The following is a 21,617-nucleotide window of genomic DNA, read 5'->3' on the forward strand; positions in this document are numbered from 1 at the left end:
TTAGGACATCAGGACCTCTTTTAGAAGTTCAGCTTTCATGTTCCAATAAAAGTTGCCGCTGTATTTCTATCTTACTTTGTGGAAGGGAAAAGGGTTTGGTAATATTTTGCAGACCCAATCAAACTCTCGTTATGAAGGCATTTGAGTAATTGTGAATGGTAACCCTTTTGATAATCGGATTGGCACCGAATGTGAGTTTTAATCAGCGGTCATCAGGCCAGTGCAGTAGGAGGTTGAATGGCTGAACAGGCTCTGTAGGTCCAGTGCTGGGTCGTATTCATTAGGCACAAAAGGGAAGAAAATGGACTGAAACAGGGAGGGACTACCTGAACTTGTCCAATAAGAAATGCCTGTTTTCCTTTTCCGTTGCAAAAGTTTTGCTACAGTGTGCACTAATGAATCTGACCCTGATGAGTTGGGCCAGGCTGCAGGCTGAGCGGGGACATGATCAAGGGTGAAAGTAAGGCGGCCCGGTACGGCATCCCGGCAAAATAAATATTGGGGGTACACCGTACCGACAAAACATGAGCCTATCACAATAATTAAAACAAAATGTCAAGAAAGCTGTAGGCTATTACACCACTTTTTATCATTTCGGCATGTCAGAGGCATGAAAAATGAGAGAATGGACTTGAAAACGGGTGGTATTTCCTATGCTCCAAAATGCAATGTGGTTCGACGAGAACAATGACATTTTGCCAAGGCAGATGCCGCGTTCACGTGCTAGTCGGAACTAAGGAACTCAGAATCGTTCGACTTGCTAACTGGTTGAACACGGCACAACTACAACCAGTTAGAATGTCGGAAATGTCCGAGTTCTGAGTAGCACGTGAACGTGGCAGAAGATGACACCGAGAGGGGCACGGACAACAGCGGACCCATAAATCCTGGCCTAATGACACTTTGTGGTGGTTTGTGTAACAGATGTCTCTTGCTATTCATCACTGTGTTCGGAGGCTGGAATATGACGCCAGCAGATGAACGGGAGCAGGTAGCCTAGTAAAGGAGAACGTTGAAGTTATTGTTTGACAATCAGATGACAACATCATGACCGGTTGTGTTTATGCCACAATAAAAGGTCATACATTTTAAAAAGTTACATGACAAATCTTTACTGACTAGGCCCACATATATCCTATTGAATGAATAGGGGTTCTATATGTCATTCTGTGATTAGGACCATAACAAACCGGTGAGTTTTCAGTTGTTTGATGTACCAGTATGTATCCTAGCCCATAGATAACTTTCCTAAAAGACGACTTACTTCCAGGCATGGTCCTTTTATGGAAATCACTCCGACAGTCCCTTTTTTAATGCTCCATCCTGCCCCAGGGAAAGGGGGGGGGGGGGGGGGGGGGGTTGGCAGGCAGGGGAGTGGTGGGTCGGGTCCACACTGTTCCACCTAGCACCATGAAAAACAGAAAGTCCCTCTCTCAGATTCTCCAAATGCTCCACCCTTCACCTCCCCTCCACCCATCCAGCTCACCAGTCAGCCAGCCTGACACGGCCGGGCCCAGCCTAGCCAGGGAAAGTCAAAGGAAAAGAATGTGGCTCTCACCGGTCTCCTTCAAAGAACAGTCCATTTAGAGCCTTCTACATATCTGAGACAGTATACTTGACTATGGGGGTGTTTAGATTTTTATATTCGGAATGAAAATACTTGTTTTTGGAGACATTGCAAATGGGCCTATATTTATTCAATTCAATATAACTTTCAAATGTTATTGACTTGATTTGGAATCAAAGTTCTGCTTTGGTGGTGCAGGCTAACCTCCTGTGGAAAATATCTTCTTTTCCAAATATCACTGCATGGATGTCATGCCTCATTCTCTGTGCGTGACAGTCTCTTATTAGTGTCTCTCCCTTCCTCTAGTCATCTGAGCCGTCTTAACTTCTTCATGCCTCTACTCCAGGATTATGCGGACACAGAGATGCTGCTTTCCAGGGCTAACGTGGACCAGGCAGCCCTATTATCATACGCCCGCGAGGCCGCAGACTTCTCCACCAACCACCAGCTGCCCACGCTGGACTTTGCCATCAACCACTACGGCCAGCCCGACGTGGCCATGTTCGACTTCACCTGCATGTACGCCTCAGAGAACGCGGCGCTGGTACGCCAACGCAACGGGCGCCAGCTACTGGTGTCTCTGGTGGGGGACAGTCTACTGGAGGTGAGGGGGGGGGGGGGGGGTCCTACCGGGTGGAGGGTGTTTCAGTCTCACTTAGAAGGCATACTCTCAGTCACTGTGGATAAGGTAGAGTCTGACGGGCTCATTTATATACAGTAAATGAGAAAGGGAGTGAAAATCAGCGTGACCAAGAGTGTGGGAGAAATGTCAGTGAATTTAGAGAGCGATTTCAGTATTGACGTTTGCTTGCTTGAAACAGACAATTTTATATATAAAACGTAATGTGTGTGTATATACAGTACCAGTCAAAAGTTTGGACACACCTACTCATTCAAGGGTTTTACTTTATTTTGACTGTTTTCTACATTGTAGAATAACAGCGATGACATCAAAACTATGAAATAACACATATGGAATCATGTAGTAACCACAAAAAGTGTATGCTTACTTAGAGTTCACCATGTTACTGTATTTGTCCCTCTCTCCAGCCCTTCTGGCCCATGGGCACTGGTATAGCCCGGGGCTTCCTGGCAGCCATGGACTCAGGCTGGATGGTGAAGAGCTGGGCCCAGGGAAACGCGTCTCTGGACGTGCTGGCTGAGAGGTGAGGGAGTGGACACGTTTATAACACACACATTATACTCCCACGTCATACTTCAATTCACACATACTGTGCATACATGTGCGCACACACACACATACACACACATACTTTTGTAAGCCTAACACAGTAAGATTGTATTTTATAACTTAGCTAGCCATGTTGGCAATATAATAATAATAATAATAATAATAATAATAATAATAATAAGCTTTCAAATGATTCCCCTCTCTCTTTCGCTCTCTCGCTCTCTCATATTAATATATACAGTACCGGTGAAAAGTTTTAGAACACCTACTTATTCAAGGGTTTTTCTTTATTTTTACTATTTTCTACATAGTACAATAATAGTGAAGACATCAAAACTATGAAATAACACATGGAATCATATAGTAACCAAAAAAGTGTTAAAGAAATCAGTCCTGAAGGAGTTCCCACATATGCTGAGCACTTGTTGGCTGCTTTTCCTTCACTCAACTCATCCCGAACCATTTCAAATGGGTTGAGGTCGGGTGATTGTGGAGGCCAGGTCATCTGATGCAGCACTCCATAACTCTCCTGCTTGGTCAAATAGCCTCCTGCTTGGTCAAATAGTGTGTGTGTGTATGTATGTATATATATATACACTCCGTTATCTCTGAGTGCTCTACCAGGAAAAGCGTCTGCATTAGGCTCCAGTGTCAGCCCCTCTATTAAGGATTAGGATAAGAGCTTTTGGAGCTCTGAATGGAATGTGTTGAATCCTCTGTTCTTCTCCCATGTGCCTTTCTATAATTCAATTACTATGGGTTCCTCTTCTTTTTTTTTAGGGAGAGCATATATCGCTTGCTGCCTCAGACAACACCAGAGAACATCAATAAGAATTTCAGTCACTACAGTGTGGACCCCACCACGCGCTACCCTAATATTAGCCTCCACTTCCTCAGGCCCAACCAGGTAGGGTATACACTGACAACATATGACTGTATGACTATGATTGGAGCATGATGTATTGAATTGAGGTCGACCTATTATGATTTTTCAACGCTGATACCGATTTATAGGAGGACCCAAAAAAGCCGATACCGATTACTTGGCCGATTTTTTTTAATTTTTTATTATTATTATTTTTTTTAATTATTTAACAAAAAAAAAATGTTTTATGCAGTTGAAGTAGGAAGTTTACATAGACCTTAGCCAAATAAATTTAAACTCAGTTTTTCACATTTCCTGACATTTAATCCTAGTAACAATTCCCTGTCTTAGGTCAGTTAGGATCACAACTTTATTTTAAGAATATGAAATGTCAGAATAATAGTACAGAATTATTTATTTCAGCTTTTATTTCTTTCATCACATTCCCAGTGGGTCAGAAGTTTACTTCCCTCAATTAGTATTTGGTAGCATTACCTTTAAATTGTTTAACTTGGGTCAAACGTTTCGGGTAGCCTTCCACAAGCTTCCCACAATAAGTTTGGTGAATTATGGACCATTCCTCCTGACAGAGCTGGTGTAACCGAGTCAGGTTTGTAGGCCTCCTTGCTCGCACACGCTTTTTCAGTTCTGCCCACAAATTTTCTATAGGATTGAGGTCAGGGCTTTGTGATGGCTACTCCAATACCTTGACTTTGTTGTCCTTAAGCCATTTTGCCACAACTTTGGAAGTATGCTTGGCGTCATTGTCCATTTGGAACACCCATTTGTGACCAAGCTTTAAATTCCTGACTGATGTCTTGAAATGTTGCTTCAATATATCCATCTAATTTTCTTGCCTCATGATGCCATCTATTTTGTGAAGTGTACCAGTCCCTCCTGCAGCAAAGCACCCCCACAACATGATGCTGCCACCCCCGTGCTTCACGGTTGGGATGGTGTTCTTCAGCTTGCAGGCCTCCCCCATTTTCCTCCAAACATAACGATGGTCATTATGGCCAAACAGTTCTATTTTTGTTTCATCAGACCAGAAGACATTTCTCCAAGAAGTACGATCTTTATCCCCATGTGCAGTTGCAAACCATAGTCTGGCTTTTTTATGGCGGTTTTAGAGCAGTGGCTTCTTCCTTACTGAGCGGCCTTTCTGGTTATGTCGATATAGGACTTGTTTTACTGTGGATATAGATACTTCTGTACCTGTTTCCTCTAGCATCTTCACAAGGTCCTTTGCTGTTGTTCTGGGATTGATTTGCACTTTTGGCACCAAAGTACGTTCATCTTTAGGAGACAGAACGCGTCTCCATCCTGAGCGGTATGACGGCTGCGTGGTCCCATGGTGTTTGTAATTGCGTACTATTGTTTGTACAGATGAACGTGGTACCTTCAGGTGTTTGGAAATTGCTCCCAAGGTTGAACCAGACTTGTGGAGGTCTACAATTTTCTTTCTGAGGTCTTGGCTGATTTCTTTTGATTTTCCCATGATGTCAAGCCAAGAGGCACTGAGTTTGAAGGTAGGCCTTGAAATACATACACAGGTACACCTCCAATTGATTCAAATTATGTCAATTAGCCTATCAGAAGCTTCTAAAGCCATGACATCATTTTCTGGAATTTTCCAAGCTGTTTAAAGGCACAGTCAACTTAGTGTATGTAAACTTCTGACCCACTGGAATTGTGATACAGTGAATTATAAGTGAAATAATATGTCTGTAAACAATTGTTGGAGAAATTACTTGTCATGCACAAAGTAGATGTCCTAACCAACTTGCCAAAACTATAGTTTAACAGGAAATTTGTGGAGTGGTTGAACAACGAGTTTTAATGACTCCAAACTAAGTGTATGTAAACTTCTGACTTCAACTGTATTTGTATTAATGACAATTACAAGAATACTGAATGAACAATGAACACTTTTATTTGAACTTAATATATTACGTAAATAAAATCGATTTAGTCTCAAATAAATAATGAAACATGTTCAATTTGGTTTAAATAATGCAAAAACAGTGTTGGTGAAGAAAGTAAAAGTGCAGTATGTGCCATGTAAAAAAAGCTAATTTTTAAGTTCCTTGCTCAGAACATGAGAACATATGAAAGCTGGTGATTCAATATTCCAGTTCTTCAATATTCCCAATAAAGCAGTTTAGGTTGTAGTTATTATAGGAATTATGACCCGTCAACTATTTCTCTCTATACCATTTGTATTTCATATACCTTTGACTATTGGATGTTCTTATAGGCACTTTAATATTGCCAGCTTAATCTCGAGAGTTGATAGGCTTGAAGTCATAAACAGCGCTGTGCTTCAAGCATTGCGAAGAGCTGCTGGCAAACGCAGGAAAGTGCTGTTTGAATGAATGCTTACGAGCCTGCTGATGCCTACCACCTCTCAGTCAGACTGCTCTATCAAATCATAGACTTAATTATAATATAATAAACACAGAAATACGAGCCTTTGGTCATTAATATGGTCAAATCCGGAAACTATCATTTCGAAAATAAAAAGTTTATTATTTCAGTGAAACACGGAACCATTCCGTATTTTATCAAACTGGTGGCAACCCTAAATCTAAATATTTCTGTTACATTGCACAACCTTCAATGTTATGTCATAATTATGTAGAATTCTGGCAAATTAGATCACAGTTTGCAACGAGCCAGGCGGCCCAAACTGTTGCATTTCCCCATAGATTCTGCTTGCACTGAACGCAAGAAAAGTGACACAATTTCCCTAGTTAATATTGCCTGCTAAAATGAATTTCTTTTAACTAAATATGCAGGTGTAAAAACATATATACTTCTGTGTATTGATTTTAAGAAAGGCATTGATGTTTATGGTTGGGTACATTTGTGCAAAGATTGCTTTTTTCCGCAATGCGCTTTTGTTAAATCATCACCCTTTTGGCAAAGTTGAAGTAGGCTCTGATTCGATGATAATTTAACAGGCACTGCATTGATTATTTGCAACGCAGGACAAGCTAGTTAACCTAGTAATATCATCAACCATGTGTAGTTAACTAGTGATTATGTGAAGATTGATTGTTTTTTATAAGATACGTTTAATGCTGGCTAGCAACTTACCTTGGCTCCTTGCAGCCACAAGGTCCTTTTGACGCTGCACTCGCGTTCTGGTGGTCAGCCTGCCACACAGTTTCCTCGTGGATTGCAATGTAATCGGCCATAATTGCCGTCCAAAAAGGCCAATTACCGATTGTTATGAAAACCTGAAATCGGCCCTAATTAATCGGCCGACCTCTAGTGCTGAAGTACCCATACTTTTCTGTGCATGACATCCCATTTGAGGTGGGCCAGGAGTTTGTCCTGATCACCTGACCAGGCATACTCCGGCCTAGGCTCTAACTAAGAACCAGAGTTTTTTCCCGCTTCAGATGTGTGACCAGGTAAAAACTCCTTGCCCTAGTTTTGACCAATGGAAGATGTCCTATGTGAAATCCTAATGGTATGTTGCCCCCCCACCCCCACTCTGTTGTTGTCAGGTACGACACCTCATAGACACAGGGGATTCAAGTAGGGAAATGCTTATCGAAATGGAGAATGTAGTCAACTCATCAACACCCAAGCTCACCCGAAATGGTGAGTAGTGTTTGCATGAATGTTCTTGTATTCATGTGTCCCCTGATTTAATGAAGCTATAATTTAAAAAAAAAATAGATGAGTAAATGTATTCAGTTATTTAGATAAGTTCATATTATAACATTTTCATGAATGTCTGTTTTTGAAAGTCTCTTGTTTTTAGGACCTGGTCTTTATTGCAATCACTGAAATGTGACAATGACTTGCGTTCATCCTAGACCATTACCTGCTTGAGAAGCATTTGCTACGTAACATGAATGACTGAAGTCCAAATGCATGGTGTTTATCTGAAGGTTCCTTCCTAATAGTCCTTAACTGTAGAAACAAGCAACTGTCATGTGTGACTTGGGAATGCTGCTATGTGGATGGACTGATTGATGGACTGATTTTATTAGATTTATTTTGTGTTCACTAACCTGGTGGAACGTCACTTGCATCGTCATTATGGTTAATTACATTTTTAACAATTTGAAATGTTTCTGTGTGTGACATTCCCTAATCTCTCATAGGCTCTTCTGCCACCTTTATGACATAGGGTAGGCTGACAGTGACAATGGGACTAACATGGTCGGCAACTTTATACAGTGCATTGGGAAAATATTCAGACCCCTTGACTTATTTTTGTTACGTTACAGCCTTATTCTACAATTGAATTAATTGTTTTTTCCCATGTATTTACACATAATACCCAATAATGACAAAGCAGAAACAGGTTTTTAGAAATTTTTGCAAATGTATAAAAAATACAAAACTGAAATATCACATTTACTTAATTATTCTGACCTTTTACTCAGTACTTTGTTGAAGTGCTTTAGGTAGCAATTACAGCCTTGACTCTTCTTGGGTATACCACTACATGCTTTGCACACCTGTATTTGGGGAGTTTCTCTCATTCTTCTCTGCAGATCCGCTCAAGCTCTGGCAGGTTCGATGGGGAGCGTTGCTGCACATCTATTTTCAGGTTTCTCCCCAGATGTTCGATCGGGTTCAAGTCCAGCTCTGGCTGGGCCACTCAAGGACATTCGGAGACTTGCCCCGAAGCCATTCCTGCGTTGTCTTGGCTGTGTGCTTAGGGTCGTTGTCCTGTTGGAAGGTGAACCCCAGTCTGAGGTCCTGAGTGCTCTGGAGCAGGTTTTCATCAAGGATCTCTGTACTTTGCTCCATTCATCTTTCCCCCGATCCTGACCAGTCTCCCAGTTCCTGCCACTGAAAAACATCCACACAGCATGATGCTGCCACCGCCATGCTTTACCGTAGGGATGGTGCCAGGTTTCCTCCAGACTTGACGCTTGGCATTCAGGCCAAAGAGTTCAATTTTGGTTTCATCTGACCAGAGATTGTTGTTTCTCATGGTCTGAGAGTCTTTAGGTGCCTTTTGACAAACTCCAAGCGGGCTGTCATGTGGCTTTTACTGAGGAGTGGCTTCCGTCTGGCCACTCTACCATAAAGGCCTGATTGGTGGAGTGCTGCAGAGATGGTTGTCCTTCTGGAATGTTCTCCCATCTCCACAGAGGAACTCAAGATATCTGTCAGAGTGACCATCGGGTTCTTGTCACCTCCCTGACCAAGGCCCTTCTCCCTCGATTGCTCAGTTTGGCCGGGCGGCCAACTCTAGGAAGAGTCTTAGTAGTTCCAAACTTCTTCCTTTTATAATGGAGGCCACTGTGTTTTTGGGGACCTTCAATGCTGCAGACATTGTTTGGTACCCTTCCCCAGATCTGTGCATCGACACAATCCTGCCTCGGAGCTCTACAGACAATTCCTTCAACCTCATGGCTTGGTTTTTGCTCTGACATGCACTGTTAACTGTGGGACTTTATATAGACAGGTTTGTGTCTTTTCAAATCATGCCCAATCAATTGAATTTAACACAGGTGGACTCAAATCAAGTTGTAGGAACATCTCAAGGATGATCAATGGAAACCGGATGCATTTGAGCTCAATTTTGAGTCACAAAGCAAAGGGTCTGAATACTTGTGTAAATGAGGTATTTGTTTTTAAATTTTTAATACATTTTCAAAAATGTCTAAAAACCCGTTTTCACTTTGTCATTATGCGGTATTGTGTGTAGATTGACGAGGAATGTATTTGATTGTATCCATTTTAGAATAAGGCTGTAATGTAACAAAATGTGGGAAAAGTTGTGGGGCCTGAAAACATTCCTAATGCACTGCATGTATGACTATGATCTCCAACAACCAAAAGTGGTGTAAAAATCTCCTGTTCACTGACTGTGCTCTTCCCCTCCCAGAATCCATAGCTCGCTCCAGCAAGCTGCTAAACTGGTGTCAGAGGCAGACGGAGGGCTACAGAAAAGTCAGTGTGACCGATCTCACCATGTCCTGGAAGAGTGGCATGGCTCTGTGTGCCCTCATCCACCGCTACAGACCTGACCTCATGTGAGTCACATATACACATCTGGATTAGAGGTCGACCGATTATGATTTTTCAACACCGATACCGATTATTGGAGGACCAAAAAAGGTCGATACAGATTAATCGGCCGATTTTTATTTTATTTTATATATATATATATATATATATATATATATATATAATATATATTTTTTATTTTATTTATTATTTATTATTTCTTTTATTTTTTTTTAGATTATATATATATATATTTTTTGTAATATTGACACTTACAACAATACTGAATAAACACTTATTTTAACTTAATATAATACATCAATAAAATGTATTTATCCTGAAATAAATAATGAAACTTTCAATTTGGTTTAAATACTGCAAAAACAAAGTGTTGGAGAAGAAAGTAAAAGTGCAATATGTGCCATGTAAGAAAGCTAACGTTTAAGTTCCTTGCTCAGAACATGAGAACATATGAAAGCTGGTGGTTCCTTTTAACATGAGTCTTCAATATTCCCAGGTAAGAAGTTTTAGGTTGTAGTTATTATAGGAATTATAGGACTATTTCTTTCTATACGATTTGTATTTCATATACCTTTGACTATTGGATGTTCTTATAGCCACTTTAGTATTGCCAGTGTAACAGTATAGCTTCCGTCCCTCTCCTCGCTCCTACCTGGGCTCGAACAAGGAACACATCGACAACAGCCACCCTCGAAGCAGCGTTACCCATGCAGAGCAAGGGGAACAACTACTCCAAGTCTCAGAGCGAGTGACGTTTGAAATGCTATTAGCGCGCACCCCACTAACTAGCTAGCCATTTCACATGGGTTACACCAGCCTAATCTCGGGAGTTGATAGGCTTGAAGTCATAAACAGCACAATGCTTGAAGCATTGCGAAAAGCTGCTAGCAAAACGCACGAAAGTGCTGTTTCAATGAATGCTTACGAGCCTGCTGGTGCCTACCATCGCTCAGTCAGACTGCTCTATCAAATCATAGACTTAATTATAACATAATAACACACCGAAATACGAGCCTTTGGTCTTTAAAATGGTCGAATCCGGAAACGATCATTTTGAAAACAAACAGTTTGTTTCAGTGAAATACGGAACCATTCCGTATTTTATCTAACGGATGGCATCCCTAAGTCTAAATATTGCTGTTACATTGTACAACCTTCAATGTTATGTTGTAATTAATTACGGCCTTTGTTAGGAATAAATGGACTTCACACAGTTCGCAATGATCCAGGCGGCCCAAACTGCTGCATATACCCTGACTGCTTGCACGGAACGCAAGAGAAGTGACACAATTTCCCTAGTTATAAGAAATTCATTTTAGCAGGCAATATTAACTAAATATGCAGGTTTAAAAATATATACTTGTGTATTGATTTTAAAGAAAGTTATTGATGTTTATGGTTAGGTACATTGTTGCAAAGACAGTGCATTTTTTGCAAATGCGCTTGTTAAATCATCACCCGTTTGTCGAAGTAGGCTGTGGTTCAATGAGAAATTAACAGGCACCGCATTGATTATATGCAACGCAGGACACGCTAGATAAACTAGTAATATCATCAACCATGTGTAGTTAACTAGTGATTATGTTAAGATTGATTGTTTTTTTATAAGATAAGTTTAATGCTAGCTAGCAACTTACCTTGGCTTCTTGCTGCCCTCGCGTAACAGGTAGTCAGCCTGCCACGCAGGCTCCTCATGGAGTGCATTGTAAGGCAGGTGGTTAGAGCGTTGGACTAGTAACCGGAAGGTTGCAAAAACGAATCCCCGAGCTGACAAGGTAGAAATCTGTTGTTCTGCCCCTGAACAAGGCAGTTAACCCACCGTTCCTAGGCCGTCATTGAAAATAAGAATGTGTTCTTAACTGACTTGCCTAGTTAAATAAAGGTGTATAAAAAAGTAAATCGGCAAATCGGAGTCCCAAAATACCGATTGTTATGAAAATTTTAAATTGGCCCTAAGTAATCGGCCATTCCGATTAATCGGTCGACCTCTAATCTGGATGTTGTATTTCTGAACCTATTTCGCCTGTATTTAATATAATCCTCAATGTCCCATCTTTCAGAGCACATCGACTCCTCTCGATTTACAGCATTTCCCTCACTCAGACAACAAATGTGCAAAACTAGCCCAATTAGCGGGAGGGATGGAGGCATCTCCTTGTCGGGCGCTGTGCTCAAGTTTATAATGGCTGTCAGTCAAAACCCATACAGCGCTGTTAAACGGAGAACCTGAGCTCTGATGTCATGTATAGCATTTTACTGTACACCCTCCGCGTTCCAATTTAGGCGATTACCAATGACAAAAACTGCCAATTTCAACACATATACGGGATGGCGGGAAAGGGTTAAAACTGTCATGGTCCTTGGACTGGAATGTCCTATCTGCTGTGTTTACGACGTTGTTTGTTAGCAGCATTGGTTATTTATCGCCTGGCATTGGCAGTCCAGGCCTTGGTTCAGGACTGTATATCATACTAAATGATGCGACAGCTCACAGTCAAACTGACTGTTGAGTCAGGGAAAAGGGTGTATATGCATGCGCACGCGCGCGCGCACACAGCAGAGACCGACACATTGCCTAACGAGGGGTGAGATGAGGTTCTTACCCTCTCCTGGCTACACAGCGATTAGCATTATAACCCATTTGTCTTCTGACTGACCTTAACAAGCGGTTGTTCTCTGTTCTCCTCTGCTGGCTTTCATAGTCCAGATGATGATGGTGGGAGGATGATACGGGGCTGCATGGATGGGGAAATATGCACTCACAATCACTCACAGACAGCTGTGATTGGTTCCCACTTCCCATCGCTAATGCTGCAGCGCTAAACATACAAAGAAGGGGGGTAACATGCTAATGGTTTTAAATTGGTTATGTAGATAAAGGTGAGGTTGTATATAGATGTTTCAAGTATGCTAAATGTTTTTTTTCTTTTCATATGCAATGTTATCACCCACAACAATTGACATCCACATCATTAGTGGATGTCAATTGAAGATGTTCAAAACAGTAAGAACACATTCCTAATACCCATCCCCCCCTGCCCTCAGAACAGCCTTCATTTGTCGGGGCATGGACTACAAGGTGTCAAAAGCGTTCCACAGGGATGCTGTCCCATGTTGACTCCAATTCTTCCCACAGTTGTGTCAAGTTGTCTGGATGTCCTTTGGGTGGTGGACCATTCTTGATACACACGGGAAACTGTTGAAGGTGAAAAACCCAACAGCGTTGCAGTTCTTGACACAAACCAGTGCGCCCCTGGCACCTACTACCATACCCCGTTCAAAGGCTCTTAAAACTTTTGTCTTGCCCATTCACCCTCTGAATGGCACGTCTCAAGGCTTATTTGAAATTCTTCTCTATCCTGTCTCCTCCCCTTCATCTACACTGATTTGAAGTGAATTTAAGAAGTGGCATCAATAAGGGATCATAGCGTTCATCTGTATTCACCTGGTCAGTCTATATAATGGAAAGAGCAGGTGTTCATAATGTTTTGTACACTCAGTGTATAAAGATTGTACAACCACAGCATCCACTGCTTAGTGTGTTTGTCATGTTTATTGGGGAAAGTCAAGTGATGTTTACATTCACAGTGCTGATGGTTGTGTTGACTCCAGGTATTTTCCTGACTCTCTCTCTGCCCCACAGTGACTTTGACTCCCTGGACGAGCGGGACCAGCAGAAGAACAATCAGCTGGGCTTTGACGTGGCCGAGAGGGAGTTTGGCATCTCACCTTGCATGACGGGCAAGGAGATGTCCCAGGTGTCAGAGCCTGACAAGCTCTCCATGGTCATGTACCTCAGCCAGTTCTACGAGATGTTCAAGGACACAGTGCCCCCTGGGGCCGGAGGTGAGTACTGTATTTGGCTGGTTTTGTAACTTCGTTTTTTGGGGTGTAGGTTGAATCAAATGCTATAGCCGACGTGAGTAAGACCTTTAAACAGTTTAACATTCACAAGGCGGGATTTCCATGATGCATACTCGGAGCATGCGCTGACCAGCTGGCAAGTGTCTTCACTGACATTTTCAACCTCTCACTGACCCAGTCTGTAATACTTACATGTTTCAAGCAGACCACCATAGTCCCTGTGCCCAAGAATGCCGAGGTAACCTGCCTAAATGACTATCGCCCTGTAGCACTCACATCTGTATCCATGAAATGCTTTTTTTAATGCTTTTTTAAAACTTCCCCCCCCCTTTTTTTCTCCCCAATTTTGTGGTATCCAATTGATAGTTAGTCTTGTCCCCTACGGACCCAGGAGAGGCAAAGGTCGAGAGCCACGCGTCCTCCAAAACACAACCCAACCAAGCCGCACTGCTTCTTGACACAATGCCCGCTTAACCCGGAAGCCAGGCACACCAATGTGTTGGAGGAAACACTGTGCACCTGGCGACCGTGTCAGCCTGCATTGCGCACGGCCCACCACAGGAGTCGCTAGTGCGTGATGGGACAAGGACATCCCTGCTGGCCAAACCCTCCCCTAACCCGGACGGCGCTGTGCCAATTGTGCGCTGCCCCGTGGGTCTCCCGGTCGCGGCTGGCTGTGACAGAGCCTGGACTCGAACCCAGAATCTGTAGTGGCACAGCTACCACTGCGATTATGAAATTCTTTGAAAGGCTGGTCATGACACACATCAACACCATCATCCCAGACACCCTGGACCCACTCCAATTCACATACCGCCCCAACAGGTCAACAGATGACACAATCTCTATAGCACTCCACACTGCCCTCTCCTACTTAGACAAAAGGAACGCCTACATAAGAATGCTGTTCATTTACTACAGTGCAGCGTTCAACACCATAGTGTCCTTGAAGCTCATCACTAAGCTAAGGACCCTGGGACTAAACACCTCCCTCTGCAACTGGATCCTGGACTTCCTGACGGGCTACTTCCAGGTGGTGAGGGTAGGCAACAACACATCCGCCATGCTGACCCACAACACGGGTGCCCCTCAGGGGTGCGTGCTTAGTCCCCTCCTGTACACCCTGTTCACCCACGACTGTGTGGCCATGCACAACCCCAACACCTAAACATCCTAAAGTTTGCTGATGACGCGACAGTGGTAGGCCTGATCACCAACGACAATGATACAGCCTATAGGGAGGAGGTCAGAGACCTGGCAGTGTGGTGCCAGGACAATAACCTCTCCCTCAACATCAGTAAGACAAAGGAGCTGATCGTGGAGTACAGGAAACGGCGGGCCAAGCACAGCCCCATCCACATCGACAGGGCTGTTGTGGAGCAGGTCAAGAGCTTCAAGTTCCTCTGTGTCCACACCACTAAGGATCCTCCATGGTCCAAACACACCAACGCAGTCGTGAAATAGATTTGGCATCGGCACTGAGATCCTCAAAAAGCTCTACAGCTGCACCATCGAGAGCATCTTGCCTGGCTGCATCACCACTTGGTATGGCAACTGCTTGTTATCCGACCTCAAGGCGCTACAGAGGGTACTGTCACCCAGGACCTCTAAACTAGGCGGTGTCAGGAGGTAAGCCCAAAAAATGGTCAACTCCAGCCACCCAAGCCACAGACTGTTCTCTCTGCTACCGCATGGCAAGCGGTACAAATTCTCTAACTCTGGAACCAACAGGACCCTGAACAGCTTCTACCCCAAGCCACAATGAACTCTACCCCCACACTCACATACTTACACTGACACCCCAACACACACACATACTTCATGCACCCACACACAGGTCCCGTGTGGCTCAGTTGGTAGAGCATGGCGCTTGCCATGCCAGAGTTGTGGGTTCCATTCTCACGGGGGACCAGTTCGAAAAAATGGATGCACTCACTACTGTAAGTCGCTCTGGATAAGAGCGTCTGCTAAATGACGTAAATGTAACATGCATACATATTTTCTGCTACCTATATATAGCCATGTTATTTTATTTGATATCTATTTTTCTATGTTGTTAAAATGTTTTATCTTTAACTCTGCATTGTTGGAAAAGAGCACATTAGTAAGCATTTTACTGTTAATCTGCTCCCGTTGTCTACGAAGTATGTGACAAAAAAAAGACTTTGATTCGATGTTCATTAGGCACCAAACAGACTGAACCGGGGGGTGTCCTACCTGAACTTGTCCAATGAGAAATACTTGTTTAAATTAGTGTGCCCTATTGAATGCGACCCTGGTGTACGGCCTTACATTCTCTATCTGTTACATTTTCAGGGGACCAGAACATGAGCCCTGAGGAGAAGGCTGCGTTGATCAACAGTACCAAGTCCCCCATCTCCTTCCTCAGCAAGCTGGGCCAGAGCATCGCTATCTCACGGAAGCGTAACCCCAAGGTCAGGACTGAAATCAATCAGTCAAATGGGTTTTATAAAGCCCTTTTTACATCAGCAGTGGGAAAAGCACAGTGGCCAGGACTCATGGCCCATTACATCACTGTCAGCGGTCTCATGTGTTTCTGTCATGTTTTAATGCTAATGTAGGAATCAGTAGGTGTCTGCCTGAAATAACCAGTGACATCATGTGATCAACAGGACAAAAAGGAGAAGGAGGTGGATGGTTTGGGGAAGAGGAGGAAGACCAGCCAGGCTGACAACTCTGAAGACGTGGGTAACACTTTCAAGGGTTCAAACTCAGATGCTGAACTTCGCTTCGGAGCTTTGCAAACTGAGAGAAACTGTCACGTAAAATTTATTCTCCGACTGGTCTCTTCCTGTCCATGTGTTTGTAACAGGAAGAGGTTTTGAGGGGTAACCGTGACGACAGGCCATCTAACAGTACTGCTCTGACAGAAAGGAAGATGAAGGAAGAGTCAGCAGCTGTAGGGAACCACAACAAAGTCAAGTCCATGGCCACCCAGCTCCTCGCCAAGTTTGAGGAGAACGCCCCCGCCGAATCCAAGGGCCTCAAAAGACAGGTATGGAGAGACTCCTATGTGTCTGGTGGGTGTAAGGAGTAGTCTTGCTTGCCTGGATGTGGGAAGAGACGACGGTAAACCTGTTTTAAACATGAGAACTGTTGCTTGGGATTTAGCTTTCCTGGATGGTAGATCACATGATGGCAGATCTGTTTGCACACAGTGTTGTGTTTGTCAAATAGTAAATATGCAGATCTATTTCATCTCACGGCGTCTAACATGACTAATAGTCTCGTGATGCTGAGTGTGTAGGAGCACTGTACAACTGTATTATTGTGTTGAACGCCAAGGCCTGTATGAATAAAGATTCTCAGGGTAGGAGTGCTGATCTAGGATCAGTTTTCCCTTTTAGGTCATGAATAATTATGATATAAAGATGGATCAGCACTCCTATTGTGAGACGCTTTGTGAATCCGGGGCCCAGAATGCTAATATTAACGGATATTGTTCCGTGGTACAGAAGTGCTGATTGTGCTGACTGGCTTGCTCCTCCAGGACTAGGTCGTGAATGGGTTTACAGGGCCAGTCCAAGACCTGATCCTGGGTCAGGTACCCTGAGAGGCCAGTACTGCTGGCCTGGAGCAGTGGGAAGGCTATGTGGGTTAGTGGAACACAAGCCACTATTGTTGACATAGAAAGACAACTCACAGGCAGCGTTCCAGAGTGTTGCCATTCCACAATTCCTGCTCGGGCTGTGTGTTTTGCAATCGCTACAACTGCTAAGATGGTTGATACTGAGGACCACTTGGTTAATGTAAATTGAATTGATGAAACGTTAGAAGTGAATAGCATGGCCCGGGTCAAGTGGCGTGCTGAGTGAACAAGCTTTGGGCACAACGTTTGAAAGATTTCTCTTTTGGTCACATATTTGTACAATGTAAAACATGATTGATTCACCAGTCTTTAGTTGCCATCTTTCCTAATGGTATAATAACCAGCTACAAATGGCCCATCAAAGACGATGTACATGTTGTTTAATAGGAGCTAAGCCCTACTTACAATGAGTCCCACTGGTGGTAATATTACATTGTATTCTGCTGCTGCTGTGTTGAATTGAATTGTGTCTGTCGCACTAGAATGACTGAAAGATGAGCCTGTGTGTGGCTGTTTCCAGCCAGTGGGCTTCACTTTTTCACCCCATCTTTCACCCTTCTGCTCTTTGCATGAAATACTGATCATGTATTTGCCACAGTGTCCATATTACAGTTCTTAATTCTGTAGTCAATTATAAGCCTAAGATAGGTCCAGCTGGTACAATAATCATGCATGTCATGTTGTAGTCATATTACATTTTTTCCAACCGGCTTGTCTCCTCATGATTCACTTCCCTCTCTATTTTTCCTCTCTTCCCACATCTCCTCTCCTCCCACTGTGGATCATGACCGTGACTCATGGGGCTATTGCTCACCGTGTCCTGGTCTGTTATTGACCCCTTTGGCTGTCTCTCATCTTCCACTGGTCAAAGGGGGATTCTCTGCCCGGTTTGGGTCTCGTCCTGGCGCTGCCCCCTCCCCCTGCCTCCCTGGACCCCCCCAGGGAGCCTGTTCGCCTCGCTCCGGTCCCTGCATGGAGACAGGTAAAGAGTGGACACCTCACCTCCCTCCCCTAGACCCTAGTCTAACCCCTGGATGTCCCTAAGCAACCTTCTCTCTGCTGTGTTTGACAGTAGTATAGCTTTGTGTCCAGATTGTAGCTTACTAACTGTTATTGATCATAGACATAGCACGTCTTGTTTTCTGTAGACTTTGGAGTGATGAAACCAGTAGTTTCGATTTAGTTGATGACAACAACAACAGAAAAGGTCAGAGTGTACGTGTTGTTAAACTTCTGGATCGGATCGTTTTGCGTGTGTTGCCAGAATAAGCAGCTGTGTGTGTGTGGGTGCCGCCCGTTGACTTTTCAGCCCAGACGGTGTGTGACGTGACGTCATGTTTTCTCTTGTCCCGTGTGGATTATCCCTCTCCATCTTCTTCTCCATCTCCCTGTCCCGATCTCTCTCCCTCTCTCCCTTGTTTTCTCTTGTCTCGTGTGGATTATCCCTCTCCCCTCTCGGACTCCCTTCGTATTGTCTCAGAAACGCACCCAGCAGCAGGAGCAGCTCAGCTTCCGCTATAAGGAGAAGGTCAAGTGTCAGACCCTACCTATCAGAGGGGAGCAGGTACTGCTGGCCTGGCTGACGCTGTAGCAGTCCCTGCCTAGTAGGCCATCTCCCCTCTCCAGCTTACCAGCTAACCATGCTATCAGTGCTAGCCACTAGCTAGCCTAGCATCTCATGCCTTCATAGACAAACATGCTTTAGCTGAGCTCAGTTAGCTTAATTGTGCTAATAATCAAAGATGTAGCTTAGTTAGCTAATCGTTGTAGCTTCTTTGTCGTTTCTGTGTAGTTCTTTTTAAACGATAGATGCGGAGTCTAATAGTTTGAGCCACATGGCTAGTTCAGAGCTGTGCTTGATTGACCCCTGAATGCTAATCCTCAGTTCATTTGCTGGATATAGTCTGCAATTAAAAAATATAGATTTTCTGTGGAAATATTAGTTAACACACCATTAAGCCATTAAAGGTAGCCTCAGCGATTATGATGTAGATGCAGAAAGTCAACAGCAGAGTGGATCAGTTTCCACAGCAACTAAGAGTGTTGAAGCACGAGGCTCAACTTCTCTGCTGTTTTGGTGCCCTGCCTACCACACTGTGAACCAGGCCCCCAGTGTCCGGTCTGGAGTGTGAAGTCACAAGCCCTGCTGGTCGGCTACTGCGTAGAAACCCAGCGGTGCCAAAAGCCCTGGTCTGCCCTAGAAAGCCTATGAAAATTGCGATCGGCAGAACGGCCAAACATGTAATTTTTAGACTGCTGTTTTGGGCTCTAAAATGTGTTTATTATGATCAAGTTCGATCCCCACAGTGAATTATTTAAAAGTTTGCTATAAATTGAGATATTTAATTAAATACTGATCTATTCTGACTACTATATTTGCCGTCACACAGGACCACGTACTGACACAGACCAATCACAGGCCGGCAGGCTACGAGGAGGTTCATTCACACTCTTTGCACGTGTCTCTCAGGCAGGATGTAAACGACATCGATCATGATCCTTTGCTTGTTAGGGCCACTTTCACCATGATCCTTAGCGATTCATTTTTTGTTGTTGTGCCGTTCAGCCCCATTCAGCAATATGGCGCTTCAAATTCAAATTCTTCCGGCTTCATGCGCCATCGGTAGTTTTCCATAGGAATACGTGTATGATGTCTTGCATCTCGTTCATCTCAATATCTCCGGTGCTGCTCGTGGCAAAGTCATTTAGCTAAGTTTACCTTTAACATCTAGACTGAGTGGATGGACACTGAGAACTTTCCAATACCACATTTCCATCTCACACACTCATTTTGACTGATTAGTACTCCTGTTTTAGTAGCTCTTTAGACTCACATAAGTATACTCTCGCTCTCCACAGTATTTCATGCTTTCCTCATCCTGCGATTATTATTTAATTTAATTTTCCCAATCCTCTTTTTCCCATTCATCCACAAGGTTTTTGTGGCTGTGTTTTTCTCCCTTCAACTTGCAGATTTCTCTCATGCTTGCTAACTGTATTATAACTAGAGTTGGGAAATGTGGTTTATTCGCCATCATTTTCCACATACATCCAGTGGGTGGTCTTTGTGCGCTGTGTGTGTCCTGGTGTGTCGTTCAACAGTGTTGGCGTGAGTGTTTAGTGTAGTAGCATGCCCGTGGTAGTAATGGGAATGAGTGTGTGGGTGAGGGTAGTCCTGTAGCAGATGGTTGTTTTAGCCTAGTGGATGTGAATCATGAGTTAAATTGATATTAATATGTAAATGTGTGTGTTGACTTCAAAAGTGAATTCGGATGAGGTAATATGATACCTGAATGGTATCGATTTTATGTGCGTGTTAAATGGTGGACGTCGGTGACACCAGCAAGTGACGGCCTGTCCTCCTCTCCTCACTCAAGCCAAGAAGCGGTACAGAGTGGTGCTCGGGCTCGCGGAGCTGCCCTAAGAAAACCATTCTACTTTCCTCCACCTCCTCGCTCTCTCTTCACTCACAGGTGACCAGTCTGTGCCCTACCAGACCAGACATACTACCCTGTCCTCTTCCTTGTCGATCCAATACCTTTCCTCTCAGGTCTTACCTTTGTATAAGTTCTCCAAATGTGCTGTCAAAGTAGAAAGCTCGACTCTTCCTCCCCTTCCTCTTAGAGAACTTCCAATCTAACTAAAATAAACTATCTAGTCTTAGTTTACATTCTTCTCGTCAGTGGGTTGCTTTTTGTTAACTTTAAGAGGCTTTTGCTTATGTTGTGGCTGACCAGTGTGTAGATTGGGGCCTTGTTGCCATACTTTCTGCAGTGGAAGATCTGATACTGTACATGGCATGCTGCGGTTTGCTTATGAAGGCCTAGATCGGAGAAACATGATCCTAGCTCTCAGTGGTCAGTATTGAAGTGCGTGTGCGTGTGCGTGCGTGCGTGTTCTTAAGCACTGTGATAGAGAAGGTTTGGAGGAGGAAGAGACCACACAGAACCAGACACCTCAGGCTCACAGGGTAACAACCATGGTTGCATGGGCCTGCTGTAATCAGTACTAACCTCTGGGGAACGAACAACCCAGACAGAGTGTGTGTGACTGGGTGTCTCTACGGATTGTGTGGGGGAGAACGGAAGGAATTGTTGTGGGCAGACGAATGATTGGGACGAACAACAATCAAAGGGTAAGCAGGTGATGACTTCTGCCATTTCAGGGCTAGTTTCATCATTGTTTGTTCTCTTGTACCATAGCAGTGCTTCCATGCTAACTCATATACAGTATGAATACATGATATGTCTGCCCTTTTGTTGTTAGTGGTCTCATATTTCATAGCCTTTCATAGGGTTTTAGGCCAACCCTACCAGCTAACTGCATCTAACCAGTGTCATCAAGTTTTGGGACAAACAGACTGTAAACGCACACAAGGCTTACCTTGGTTTGCTCTGCAGAAATGGGAACCCATGCAGCTTGAGGAGCCAGAGCCTATTCACATCCCTAGCATTCAGGAGAGGTCTGCCTGGCTAATCGCTAAGTTTAAGGGTAAACCCGAGAAACCAAAGGT

General features: G+C 43.8%; 1 protein-coding gene across 5 annotated transcripts in view; it reads left to right on the forward strand.

The window, feature by feature from the left end:
* mical3a (microtubule associated monooxygenase, calponin and LIM domain containing 3a) overlaps window positions 1–21,617 on the forward strand; it is a 92,188-nt gene that overhangs the window by 30,482 nt on the left and 40,089 nt on the right. For 3 of the 5 annotated variants that reach the window (XM_029696817.1, XM_029696818.1, XM_029696819.1), the window contains exons 8-20: window positions 1,914–2,171; window positions 2,618–2,733; window positions 3,540–3,666; window positions 7,140–7,236; window positions 9,488–9,635; window positions 13,274–13,476; window positions 15,811–15,929; window positions 16,128–16,199; window positions 16,328–16,510; window positions 17,976–18,086; window positions 18,585–18,668; window positions 20,482–20,577; window positions 21,505–21,615. In XM_029696817.1, coding sequence (XP_029552677.1) covers window positions 1,914–2,171; window positions 2,618–2,733; window positions 3,540–3,666; window positions 7,140–7,236; window positions 9,488–9,635; window positions 13,274–13,476; window positions 15,811–15,929; window positions 16,128–16,199; window positions 16,328–16,510; window positions 17,976–18,086; window positions 18,585–18,668; window positions 20,482–20,577; window positions 21,505–21,615 — 1,725 coding nt within the window. The remainder of the gene's footprint in view (window positions 1–1,913; window positions 2,172–2,617; window positions 2,734–3,539; window positions 3,667–7,139; window positions 7,237–9,487; window positions 9,636–13,273; window positions 13,477–15,810; window positions 15,930–16,127; window positions 16,200–16,327; window positions 16,511–17,975; window positions 18,087–18,584; window positions 18,669–20,481; window positions 20,578–21,504; window positions 21,616–21,617) is intronic. The other 2 variants (XM_029696820.1, XM_029696822.1) reach the window with 1 other exon arrangement.

Source organism: Salmo trutta, chromosome 17 (genome assembly GCF_901001165.1).
Source record: "Salmo trutta chromosome 17, fSalTru1.1, whole genome shotgun sequence".
Classification (NCBI taxonomy): domain Eukaryota; kingdom Metazoa; phylum Chordata; class Actinopteri; order Salmoniformes; family Salmonidae; genus Salmo; species Salmo trutta.